Raw genomic sequence first — 13375 nt, 5'->3', positions numbered from 1 at the left:
TTGGTGATTGGAATTTCGTGAGAAGATTCCGTCGCAACGAAAAACGCCGTTGTATTCTTGTATAATAAATTTAAAGCAGTCTCCGAATATATACGAAGAATATAAAAAAAAAAGGAGACAAGGTTTAGAGCTCTGCGGATAGGTCTCTTACACCGAAACAAAAAAAAAAAAAAAAAAAAAATTGCCCAGTATATGCGGGCTCTAAAATGCATCCCTTAAGAACTATGAGCACCTGGTTTCCATCCGCAGTTTATATTTCTCCTTCAGAACCTCCAATGTTTTTCGGTATACAGCAGGAAAAGGAACTGCAGGTGGAACACTCTGTCTGAAACCATCATACACTAAGACAACAGACCATTACATTCCTAAGGCACAAGGGCTTTCTGCGCGGCAGCTAGATATCTTTTCCTCCACTGGCGATTGTGGAATTAGTCGTGATAACTCAATAACAGGTAACTTTGCGCGACGTTCCGCCTGTAGTCCGTCAGTGTACAAAGTCACGTTTGCTGCCGAAGAGGTGACAGGCGCCAGCCTCTAATCTTCGACGCTCTGTTGCGTTATTGGATCACGTTTCCACACGCGGGCTCCTATCCCCGATTCGTTTCTCAAGACACTGTCTACAACCCCTCGAAGTTTGTCGCCATTTTTCTGGGACACTCTGTATATATACAATGACGGAAAAAATGTTGTTGTTGTTGTGGCTTCAGTCCTGAGACTGATTTGATGCAGCTCTCCATGCCATACAGTAAAGCTGCATGCCCTCGGGAAAAATTACGGCTGTAGTTTCCCCTTGCTTTCAGCCGTTCGCAGTACCGCAACAGCAAGGCCGTTTTTGTTAGTGTTACAGGGCCAGATCAGTCAATCATCCAGACTGTTGCCCCTGCAACTACCTCTTCAGGAACCACACGTTTGTCTGGCCTCTCAACAGATACCCCTCCGTTGTGGTTGCACCTACGGTACGGCTATCTGTATCGTTGAGGCACGCAAGCCTCCCCACCAACGGTGTGTCCATGGTTCATGGGGGGGACGGAAAAAATAGCAACACAAATAATCTAGAGGAATGGAATGTCGGAAATACATTTGTGTAAGTAACACGTTTAAGTGATTATCATTGCACGATCATATGTTAACGTAACCGCCAGATGAGCCATTGGAAATGTGAATGCTGATACATTATTAAGCGGTGTAACCGCCAGACTATCGAATGAAAGCATGTAAACGTGCGTGCATTGTGTTGCCGGATGTCAATTTCTGTAAAGGAGCTCGTCGCCTGTTGCCCTTCGGTATTCAATACAGGGACGATTAAATACTGTTTGTAGATGGCGCTGGATTTGTCGTCCGATGATATCCCGTATACGCTTGATTGGAGACAGATGCGGTGATCGAGCAGGCCAAGGCAACGTGTCAGCACTCTGTAGAGCATATTGGGTCACGACAGCGGTTTGTCGACGATCATTATCCTGTTGGAAAAGACCCCGTGGAATGCTGCTCATGAATGGCAGGGCAACATTTCGAATCAACAGATTGACGTATAGTTCTGCAGTCAGGCTGCGTGGTATAACTACGAGAGTGTTCCTGGTGTCGTACAAAACCGCACGCAAGACCATAGTTTCAGGTGTAGGTCCAGTGTATCTAATACACAGACAGGTCGGTTGCAGGCCCTCACTTCCAACAAATGGTTCAAATGGCTCTGAGCACTATGGGACTTAACATCTGAGGTGATCAGTCCCCTAGAACTTAGAACTACTTAAACCTAACTAACCTAAGGACATGACACACATCCATGCCCGAGGCAGGATTCGAACCTGCGACCGTAGCGGTCGCGCGGCTCCAGATTGAAGCGCCTAGAACCGCTCGGCCACATCGGCCGGCATACAAAAGAAGATCATGTCTGTCATTTCGCATATGGAATAACAGGCTTACGTTATGCTGTTAAAGGCAAAGATAAAACCAAAATGTAAAAGCATTTCGCATGCTTATTAAAACACAAACTGGTTCGATTAGAACTAATGTATGCAGTGCACTTTGTGAAACTGTGAGTACTGTTTGCAGTAAGAACACTAACCGATGTCTACCGCATGTTCGTAATAGCGAAGACATTCCAATAGAAGACATGTGTTTCACAGCAGCGAAGATAAACAAGTGCTCATAGCTCTTAAGATTTGCATTTCACAGCCCATGTTTACTGCAGATGTTTTCCTTGTTTTCATCCATACTATCCAGCATTAACAAAAAACCGGGTATTAAATAAAACAGCACAATGGATAATATTGGGCTTTCATGGGCTTTATTGCTTTTTTGAGATTTTTTCTCATATTGAGCATTAAGTTCAGTTTAAATTCCTGTGACTAATTTAATCGAAACACTAACCCATTCTGACAGCTAGATTCTGAGTGCCTCATGTCTTGCCCTGCTGTTTCTTATATTGCAATAAAAGTTAAGATACAATATTAATAAAATAAATTATTGTCACAGTTGCCTTCTATAAACATGGCTCTTTTTACTTTGAGTAAGGCTAACATGTAAAATGTTAATTAGATTTTCATACTAAAATATAGTGGGTTTTTATTGTTTTTTTGTGGTTTTTTTTAATTTGAAAAAAGCGCGTAGGCTTTTTTATAATCACCCCGATATCATCATCTCTCAAAATGTGGAATAAATTTTTGAACACCATTTGTATACTTACAAACACTGCTCACCGACTGGCCGAAGTACAAAAAAATCATTACAATTTCAGAAAAATTGCACGATTTATTCAATAGAAAGAGCTCCGTAAATTGTGCACGTCATAACGCGTTGATTCAGTCTGGCCCTTATGCAAGCAGTTAGTCGGCTGTGCATTAATTGATAGAGTTGTTGGATGTCCTAAGGGATATCGTACCAAATTCTATCCAGTTGGCGCGGCAGGTCGTCAAAATCAAGAGAGAGTTGAGGGATGTGCCCATAGTGCTCCAAACATTCTCAACTGCGGACGAAGTTGCGTAATCGTGTCTTGTTTGTTAAAATGCACTTAACTGTTGAAGAACGTGTATTCGTGATTAAAACTTATTTTTTGATGAAATCTCATGACGTTTCTCTGCGAAAGTTTACGGAGGAATTTGAAAAGGAAGCACCAACGAAAATGTTATTCAGAAGGTAGGTAAAAAGTTTCGTGAATCAGGTTAAGAAACGTGCCAGAGGTCACGTGCCAGAGGTCAGTTTTAACGACGCAAGTTATGCAGGATATTAAAGCAGGAGTTATGACGTCTCCCCATAAGTCTTTGCGTAGATTATGCCAGGAAACGAAAGTGTCGCGTGGTTCAGACCACACTGCAGTGTGAAGAATACTGAAATGTCATCCGCACCATGCTCAGGTTTTCCACGAGCTGAATAATGCCGATTATTTCACTACTGTCAGTGGTTCAAGACTCACGTTAGAGGCAACAGTGGCATTGTACCAGCTGCGACATAGTCGTGAATATGAGCAGTGATCCTGGTACTGTCAAATGTTTTCTTTTTATTCCAGTCTTTGATCACAGTATAAATTCCTTCGACGGTGATCGGTTTCAGTCAGAATGACCATCTTCGGATCTACAATATAAAAAATAATATATACTCCTAGCGGGCAGCATTTCATATCACGATATACTCTCATACAAACTGGGAAATGTACAGATAAAATAAGGTAAAGCGTACCTGTTCTACACCATGTCGTAATGTGGTAAAGACATAATGGCATCGTCAAAACATATAAATACATTCAGCAAAGTATCGTCACGTAGAACTAAAATATGGTGTAAAATAGGCCACATCGTCCACACAGTCATTTTTCAAGTGGCGTTACTGTACAAAACCTACTAAAGTGCAGTAGTAACCAGAAACCTGTTTGCCTGTATGGTTTATAGATGTCGCCACTATCGGCTTAGATGTATTCTTCATTTACGTTAGAACCATAATCTGATAAAAACACATTGGGTAAAATACATGTAGCAGGCTTTTAAATTTTGATAACTATTATAGAAAGCAATTGTGATAAAGGACGAATACAGTTAACCAAATAAAATTAATAAAAGGAAATATATAAAGATAAGAGCTCTGACACTTTTATGGTGAATTTACGGTCAAAAATAAATTATACCTAATACACTGCCTACAGCACCTACAAAATTACCTATGAAAGATAAAATCTCTATATGACAAAATAATTGAAGAAAAGACAGATCAAAATGGTATTGTAGATCAAATCTTTTTCACAGTGATGCCACCGGATGTGAGACACTGACAACCCGCATAGTTAATTGAGATTGCCGTACACCCACAGAAAATTGGCGTGTGGTGCGTGGTTTCAAGGCGGCGAATAATAGAACTTTTGTTTATTGAAACAGCTGTGGATGCTGCCGTCTACCAAGACATTATCCAACAATTCGTAGTGTTACTGCGGGAGAATGAGCGCGGCTGCTGGGTGCAACAGGCCGGTGCCAATTGCCACACAGTTCGCTCTGCTATGGAGATGCTGCAGGGTTTTTTTTGGTGAAAGAATCTTTTCGACAGGATTGTGGCCATTCCTAGCCCCTGATCTTAGTAGTCCAGAATTCTGTCTGCGAGGCTACTTGAAAGATATTGTTTACAGGAGCAATTCACAGTCCCAGCGGGCGCTGAAGACGAACATTACCAAAGCCATTAACGAAAAAGGACGTGCAAAGCTGACAAAGGTTACTAGGAACATGGTCAAACGTGTCGACAAGTGCATAGAAATGGGTGGACAATATTTTCAATACGTGCTGTAATTTTCGATAATTTACGGTGTAAGTTCGTTAATGAAAACTTACTTATAGAATAAACTAATTGAACAGCCTGTACTTTTAGAACAGGGGTTCCCAACAAAATTTTCTCGAGGACTCCCTCATCGCCGGCCGGTGTGGCCGTGCGCTTCTAGGCGATTCAGTCTGGAACCGCGTGACCGCTACGGTCGCAGGTTCGAATCCTGCCTCGGGGATGGATGTGTGTGATGTTCTTAGGTTAGTTAGGTTTAAGTAGTTCTAAGTTCTAGGGGACTGATGACCACAGATGTTAAGTCCCATAGTGCTTAGAGCCACCCCATCATCGAGCATGATTGGTACCTTGTCATATTACAGTATCAAGTACCTAAAAAAGCCAAATTAAGAGTCTTTTAATACGTTTTCTATTTTTGGTACTTAGAAAAGACATTGACATATTCATCATTGAAAAAATATTGAGCTTAAAACTGCTCATGCAGGAAGCGGCCAAAATAAAAAATCTGTTATCATACGAAATATATTTAATATATTTTTTTATTGTAATAGCATCTTGCGAGCCCCTCTGGCATAGCTGGTGGACCCCTGGGGGTCTGCGGACCACCTGTTGGGAACCACTGTTTTAGAGCATAATATATGTCCCTGCAAAACTGTACCTGCGAGATGTGTTGGTTCTGGTGGTGGATCCTTCTGCAACGTGGCGCTGTGCTGTGTGTTCCAGCTGCCGGGCGACGTTCCGGCGCTGAGCCTGAGGGAGCTGCGCGACATGGCGTGCCGGCAGCAGTCGCAGATAGAGTCGCAGCGCCAGCTGCTGGCCGCGAGGGAGCAGCGGCTGCGCTTCCTCAAGCAGCAGCAGCTGCACCTGCAGCCGCAGGGCGCGCCCAACCAGCAGGGTGAGTGCCGCTTTCCAGTACGACATCGCACCACCACGCGGTGCTTCGAGAAGCGTCAGATCCACTTCCCGTCCAGGCACCAGGGTTAGAGTCGTTTTCCAACAGGACAACACCCCACCACACAGTGCTGCTACAAGCAGCAGGTCCAATTTCCCCAGCCAATAGGATGAATGTCATCTTCTAACAGGACAACACCCTGCCACCTCTATTTCTCAAGCGGCAGCTGCAGTTCCAATTCCAGCCTGATGGCATTTCCATTCAGCTGGATCAGCCTTAGTTTCCAACACGACAATACCCTATAAGGCAAATAGGTACACGTATTCCAACAATGAAACACGTTTAGACACTCTGCTTCTATCATAATTAACACATCAGGTTTTGGGAAATTATCATACACACAGACTCGAAGATAGTAATAGCATACAAGTTTGAGAACTATCCCGCAGTCAGCTTAACAGTTCATGCATCCAAGTTCTTGACTAGTATAATGCGAGGGTCGTTTCAGGAGTTCTGCACACCGTCAGGCGGAATTGAAGGAAATAATTTATTTTACAAAATATGGTTTCAGGTCTTCAGTATAATTTCCATTCTTGCTAATGGCAACTTCTATATTCCGGATAGGGCACCTTCATTGTTAAGCTATCTGATTACTCGGCTCACCTCACTGGAAGCTTCATCAGTTGTACTGAAACGTTTTCCACGGAGTTGTTCGTTCCGTTTGGGAAGCGATGCTTGATGGGCTCATATCAGGGCTGTATGGTGGGTGGGGAAGTATTTCCCATCCATATTAGTCGAGCGTTTCTCTCATTGGTAGGACAGTATATGGTCTTGCATTGTCGTGCAAAATGAGGATACCAGCTGTCAGCATGTCAGGTCTTGTTTGACGAATTTTCGGACGCAAAATATTTTGCAGAAACAGCTTGTAGTACCCACCTGTTACAGATGTCCCTCTGGGGCACTCCATTTGTAGCTATGACTCCATTCGTGTCATACTCCGAAGATCATCATCAGGTTCATCTTTGACTGTTGGCGACGGATTTTTTTCGCTCATAGGTGTCACAACTTTTCCACTGCGACGACTGAGACGTAACTTCTGGCTCAAAATCTCGTGTTCTTTTCAGAAATTGTTCTCCTTCTGTTCAATAATGTCGAAGCAAGTCTTCAACGATTCTTTTGCGAGCTGCTTTCTGCTCTTCACTCCGATCATACGGAACCCATCTGGCAGTAATTTTTCACTTATGGTTCTGTAAACTAAAGTGACAGACATTCTCGCCTCATATGCAATTTCCTCGCATGTTCTCGTCGATCCTCTTTCAAAATGTCATTTACAGTAACCTGAGAGGTGTAGTTTGTTGCAGTTGATGGCGTTCCACTTCTTCGATTGTCCTCAGTGCTTACCCGACCTTCAGCCGGCCGGTGTGGCCGTGCGGTTCTAAGCGCTTCAGTCTGGAACCGCGCGACCGCTACGGTCGCAGGTTCGAATCCTGCCTCGGGCATGGATGTGTGTGATGTCCTTAGGTTAGTTAGCTTTAAGTAGTTCTGAGTTCTAGGGGACTGATGACCTAAGATGTTAATTTCAACTGGTTCAAGTGGCTCTAAGCACTATGGGACTTAACATCTGAGGTCATCCGTCTCCTAGACTTAGAAGTACTTAAACCTAACTAACCTAAGGACATCACATACATCCATGCCGAAAGTAGGATTCGAACCTACGACCGCAGCAGCAGCGCGGTTCCGGACTGAAGCGCCTAGAACCGCTCGGCCACAGCGGCCGGCAGATGTTAAGTCCCATAGTGCTCAGAGCCATTTGAACCATTTTTACTCGACCTTCACGGAAACGAGCAGAACACCATGATACTATGCTGCGATCCACTACACTATTCCCACACATCACTGTCAAAGCGTTGTAAATTTCCGCTGGCCTCTTTCGATTTTGATTTAGGAGCGCTGGTCACTACGTATAATCTGACCTGACTCGGTGGCGGCTTCCATTTTAAAACTGAGTTACTCACGACACAGCCACGCGAACCAGAAAACTCATACACGACCGTCACGCCTAAAGTCTCTTTCACAACTAGCATGAATTTCAACTTAATCACGCCACCGTAACGGTCGCGCGTGCGCAGTGTGCAGGACTTTTGAAGTGGCCCTCGTACATAGAAAAATGGGAAAGAGTGTTGGGGATTTTATGTATGAGGTTAGTTTGACTTTTGTAAAGCAACAAAGAGGCAGTTTCAACGTTGAAATTGATAGCTGGAGCAAGAGCTGAAAAAAAAAAGAGACGTTCATAGGAGTTGTCGGCATAGAAAAAACATTCATCAATGTAAAATGGTACAAGGTGTTTGAAATTTTGCCAAAAATACGAGTAAAGGAACGTGTGAGGAAAGACTAAAAAACTGCACTCCGAACAGGCCATGAAACGGTATGTATACATACGGGCACGGGACATTAGGTGATCGGTGATGATGATGATGATGCTGTTTGGTTTGTGGGGCGCTCAACGGCGTGGTTATCGGCACTCGTACAAATTCCCAATATTGGCACCGTCCAGTCCCACCACTTTCCCGAATGATGCTGGTCGGTGAATAGCGTATGTACGAGGGTCGTTCAACAAGTAGTTCCCGACATTTTTTAAAGCTATTAATATACATAGACAAACGACCTTGTTGATGCTTCAAATCTGATACTTGTTTTATGCGCCGGTGAAGTTTCGAACCGTTCTGGCATACGGCAGAGCCGTAGTACAGCGTCAAAATTGCGTGTACATACGACTCACGTTACAAGCAGCGCGCTATTATTGAATTCTTGTGTGGAGAAAAAGAAACCGCGGTGAACATCCACAAGCGTTTGTGTACAGAGTATGGCGATGCTACAGTTGATAGGAGTATAGTTGGGCGATGGGTAAAGAAAGTCACAGCCTCAGGAAATGCAGAAACAGAGCTCCATGATCAGCCACGCTCGGCACGTCCTGTCACAGCCACTGCTCCAGACGTGCTGAATCGTGCGGATACCATTATTCGTGCCTACCGGCGCATCACAACTCGGACAATTGGCTCTACAGATGTCGATCAGCATTCGAAGTGCGTCTGCAATGATAGAGACTCTCGGATATTCAATAAGGTGCTCACGGTGGGTTCCACGAATGCTCACAGCGGATCACAACATTCAAAGAAATGCCATTTCATCTTAATAGTTGGAGGGTATGAGACCGACGGGGAGGCCTGTCTTGGATCGTTACGAGAGACGAAAGCTGGGTGCGCCACTTTGCGTCGGACACAAAAAGGCAGTCCATGGAGTGGCATGATCCTCATTCACCACGAAAGACGGAATTCAAGACAAGTCATGGTGACAGTCTTCTGGGATTGTGATGCCGTCATTCTCGTGGATATGATGCCAAGAGGGTCAACCATCAATTCAGAGGCTTACGTGAAGCCTCTGAATAAACTCAAGAACCATTTCCGACGCGTTCGATTGGACAAGAATCCACCAGAAATCTTGCTCCAACACGATAATGCACACCCACACACAAGTCTGAGAACCCCGGAACACATCGCCGAGTTTGGTTGGACATAACTGTCTCATCCCCCCCTACAGTCCAGACCTGGTACTCTCGGATTTCGATCTCTTTGGTCCGCTTAAAGATTCTGTACTGGGTGACGAGTGTGTCAGTCATGCAGTAAAAACATGGCTACGCCTACGAGACCTCGCTTCCCACGCCCGGGTTCCCGGGTTCGATTCCCGGCGGGGTCAGGCATTTTCTCTGCCTCGTGATGACTGGGTGTTGTGTGATGTACTTAGGTTAGTTAGGTTTAAGTAGTTCTAAGTTCTAGGGGACTGATGACCATAGATGTTAAGTCCCATAGTGCTCAGAGCCATTTGAACCATTTGAACGCCTACGAGGCAAGAGCTTCTACCAGCACGGAATACATGCTGCTCCACAACGTTGGCGTACGGCCGTAGAACGTGTTGGAGACTGCATAGAAAAATAGTGCATGGGCAAGAGATATTGATGTATATTGTCACAAAATTCTGATTCTTAACAATAAATATGTTCTGAGAAAAGAAATATGGGACATTACTTATTGAACGACCCTCGTATTACCCCAGTCAGTGGCGCTGACAGTGCGGGAGATCGGTTGTGGTATTTTCCGTGCAGCGGAAAAACTGTACGTTTCCGGAAATGAGTTCCTGTGCTAAACTTATCCGTCTTGTTTCCAAATACAAGCCCTCAACGGCTGTAAAGGGAATTTAGTCATGGCCTGTGTAGAGAAAAAGGAAGGTGCTATCACGCAAAATAACTGATGATGGTCGAAGTAGAGAGGATATAAAATGTAAACTGGCAATGGCAAGGAAAGCGTTTCTGAAGAAGAGAAATTTGTTAACATCGAGTATAGATTTAAGTGTCAGGAAGTCGTTTCTGAAAGTATTTGTATGGGGTGTAGCCATGTATGGAAGTGAAACATGGACGATAAATAGTTTGGACAAGAAGAGAATAGAAGCTTTCGAAATGTGGTGCTACAGAAGAATGGTGAAGGTTAGATGGATACATCACATAACTAATGAGGAGGTATTGAATAGAATTGGGGAGAAGAGGAGTATGTGGCACAACTTGAGTAGAAGAAGGTATCGGTTGGTAGGACATGTTCTGAGGCATCAAGGGATCACCAGATTAGTATTGGAGGGCAGCGTGGAGGGTAAAAATCGTAGAGAGAGACCAAGAGATGAATACACTAAGCAGATTCATAAAGATGTAGGCTGCAGTAGGTACTGGGAGATGAAGAAGCTTGCACAGGATAGAGTAGCATGGAGAGCTGCATCAAACCAGTCTCAGGACTGAAGACCACAACAACAACAACATCACATTATGTGGACTGTGCAGTCACATCTGTTGTACACGATTTCGAGCATCATTCGAAGGCTGTCAAAATGATTATTTTGTTTCTTACTTTTGGACAAATCATTTCGCGAAACATTTGCCCAGTTGTTTTCCCAGTATTCTGTTTTGTGTTGTAAGTCGTGTGATTTGAGGGCGAGGTGTTTGTTGCAGGCCAGCAGGGACAGCAGCAGCAGCAACAGCAGCAGCAGCAGCAGCAGAGGGCGCACGAGGCGGAGCGGCTGCGCAGGCTGCGGGAGCGCGTGGAGGCGCAGGAGCTGAAGCTGCGGAAGCTGCGCGCGCTGCGCGGCCAGGTGGACGCCCAGCGGCAGGGGAACGCCGCGCTCAGTGAGTAGCCGAGCCGTCTCTCTGTCCGTCCTAGGGGTGGGCCGTCCGCGAACTAACGAACGGAACGAGCGAGGAACGAATTCTAAGGAACGGTCGTTCATAGTTCACTTCGGTCGCGGCCTTCTACTTGTAGTTCGCGGGAACGGGAAACGGCCGGTCTCGTTCCTGCCTCGGTCCCGTTCCCGTCTGTCTCTGTCTCGGTCTCGGTCGGCCGCACTCGTGCTTCTTCGCGTGGCCACTCGTCGCAGTTCCACTGCCGACTGCTCATAGTTCAGTATCGAGTTGTTTGTTTCGTTCGCTTCGCACACCTATTCTAGATCTGTTTTAAAACTTTTTTGAACTCTGAACGTCTGTTTCTTTTCGTATGCTATTCAGTGTCCACGACCGGTAATTAAAATGTATCTTATAATTATGTATACTACAAAAAAATTACGTGGTATTTAATACATACATCTTTTCAGGTAACAAAACGGCGTATCAGTTTACATCACTATTTCCAGAAACAGCAGAAGGAATACTTGTAAAAAGGCAAGATTTTTTGTTATTACACATGCAGAGGACGTCGGCACGGCACACACGAGTGGCCATTTTCCGTCTTTTTTTGATCCAAGGTAAAAGAGTATGTTCATTGTTATGGAAGGCAGACCGACTTACACCAAATGAAGCCCGCGCTTCGTAAGGGAGTGTCCGGTTTCACATTTTGTAAAAATAATACGGTAACACCTACACTATTATTTCAGTGGTACAGGGTGGCGCACGAAAAATTGGCCCGGAGTACTATAACGCTACAGTTGGCTAAACGAGATGTTTTGCAGAATCACGAAAATTACAATTGTGTGCGAATTCTGTTATGAATAAAAACTCTGTACTCCGGGGGGGGGGGGGGAGGCAAGTGCCCCCTCTTGGTGCCTTCCATCTTCAACCACCTATGCTACTAATTTTCAGTTTTTCATAACAACCATATACCAAGCATAATGAACGATGAACGAGTAAAAATGAACGGTTCCCAAAAAAGAGCAATCACCAGTGAACTAGTTCCCAAGGATGAACTAGTTTGCCCATCTCTAGTCTGTCCACAGTACTTGCCTGCCTCTACTTCTTTGACGTCTGCTCATTAGAGATCCGAACTGCGATTTTTAATTGTGACTTGTCAAAATTTTAAAATCGTGGTTCATGAGTTCCTCCGCACTCCAAAAACTTAACATGCGATTCGTGCTGTTTATCGCCATAGTTTCTACTCTGGAAGCTGTGAGCACTGTGCAGGAAACAGGATCCACGAGACACAGAAATGCCGAGTTCAGTCAGTAACCAAACATCCATATGTACCTCTACCGGGTGAAAAGCATTTAAACCGACAAACTCCGGGAGGGTGTAGGGGAAATCAAAACAAATATTTTCCCTAATGTCATTTTTTCCTATGAGGAGTATTTAAACCGGTAGAGGAAGATTTCTCTGGCGGCAAATTAATTAAACCAAGAAACACTTTTCCATTTTTTATGACCAAGAGACAACACATTAACATAACCCAATTTCAGTTACAGTAGATTTTCAGAAATGCCTCCATTGACACGTAAACAAAGGTTATACTGTCGGATCATGTTCTGTCTGACACGGGCAAAAACCCCAGGAGTATCCTGAATTGTTCCTCCTGCTGCTACTATCCGGGCAATCACATCCTCTTCTGATGCAACTGGAGTTGCATAAACAAGGTTGAGCGTCTCTCCCCACACAAAAAAGTCCAGAGGGGACGTATCTGGGGATCGAGCAGGCCATGGTACAGGACCACCTCTGCCAATCTACGTTTCTGGAAACCGTCGGTCCAGGAATCGACGCACACGACGACTGAAATGTGCCGGCGCCCCGTCATGTTGGAACCACATGTGTTGTCTTGTAGGGAGTCGGACGTCTTCCAGCAATTATGGCAATGCTCTGACGAGAAAATTGTAATATTGCCTGCCATTTAACGGCCTAGGTAGCAGATACGGCCCAATTAACCAGTCCCCAACAACACCGATCCACACATTAACGAAGCACCGCACTTGATGAGCGTTAGTAGTGGGTTATCCTCACTCCAAACATGCGAATTGTGCATGTTGAAGACTCCATCACCCCCGAACGTTGCATCATCGGTAAACAACACAGAGGATGGAAATGCAGGATGCATTTCACACTGTTCCAGGTACCACTGCGAAAACTGTGCTCTGGGTGGATAATCAACTGGTTCCAGGTTGTGGACACGCTGTAAGTGAAATGGGTGTAACAATTGCTCTCGAAAGACTGTTCTTACATTCGTCTGATTCGTCACCATGTTACGTGCAATTGCACGAGTGCTGATTGAAGGATCCCGCTCCACATGCTGCAAGACAGCTTCCTCAAATTGTAGCGTTCTTACCGTGCGACGGAGTCCCTGTCCAGGTAATCTGCTAAATGACCTGGTCTCACGCAGACGTTGGTACAAAGCAGCAAATGTCGTATGATGCGGGATACGGCGATTAGGATATTGTTGT

The 13375-nt window shown here is 44.8% G+C and overlaps 1 protein-coding gene across 2 annotated transcripts in view; it reads left to right on the top strand.

The window, feature by feature from the left end:
- The window catches only part of LOC126106913 (apoptosis-stimulating of p53 protein 1), a 315526-nt gene that overhangs the window by 158951 nt on the left and 143200 nt on the right, over positions 1–13375 (top strand). For both annotated transcript variants that reach the window (XM_049913332.1, XM_049913331.1), the window contains exons 2-3: positions 5476–5647; positions 10695–10868. In XM_049913332.1, the coding sequence (XP_049769289.1) occupies positions 5476–5647; positions 10695–10868 (346 nt within the window). The remainder of the gene's footprint in view (positions 1–5475; positions 5648–10694; positions 10869–13375) is intronic.

Source organism: Schistocerca cancellata, chromosome 10 (assembly GCF_023864275.1).
Source record: "Schistocerca cancellata isolate TAMUIC-IGC-003103 chromosome 10, iqSchCanc2.1, whole genome shotgun sequence".
NCBI classification, from domain to species: domain Eukaryota; kingdom Metazoa; phylum Arthropoda; class Insecta; order Orthoptera; family Acrididae; genus Schistocerca; species Schistocerca cancellata.
The sequence above is the reverse complement of the archived record's forward strand: the minus strand, read 5'-3'. Positions and strand labels throughout refer to the sequence as shown.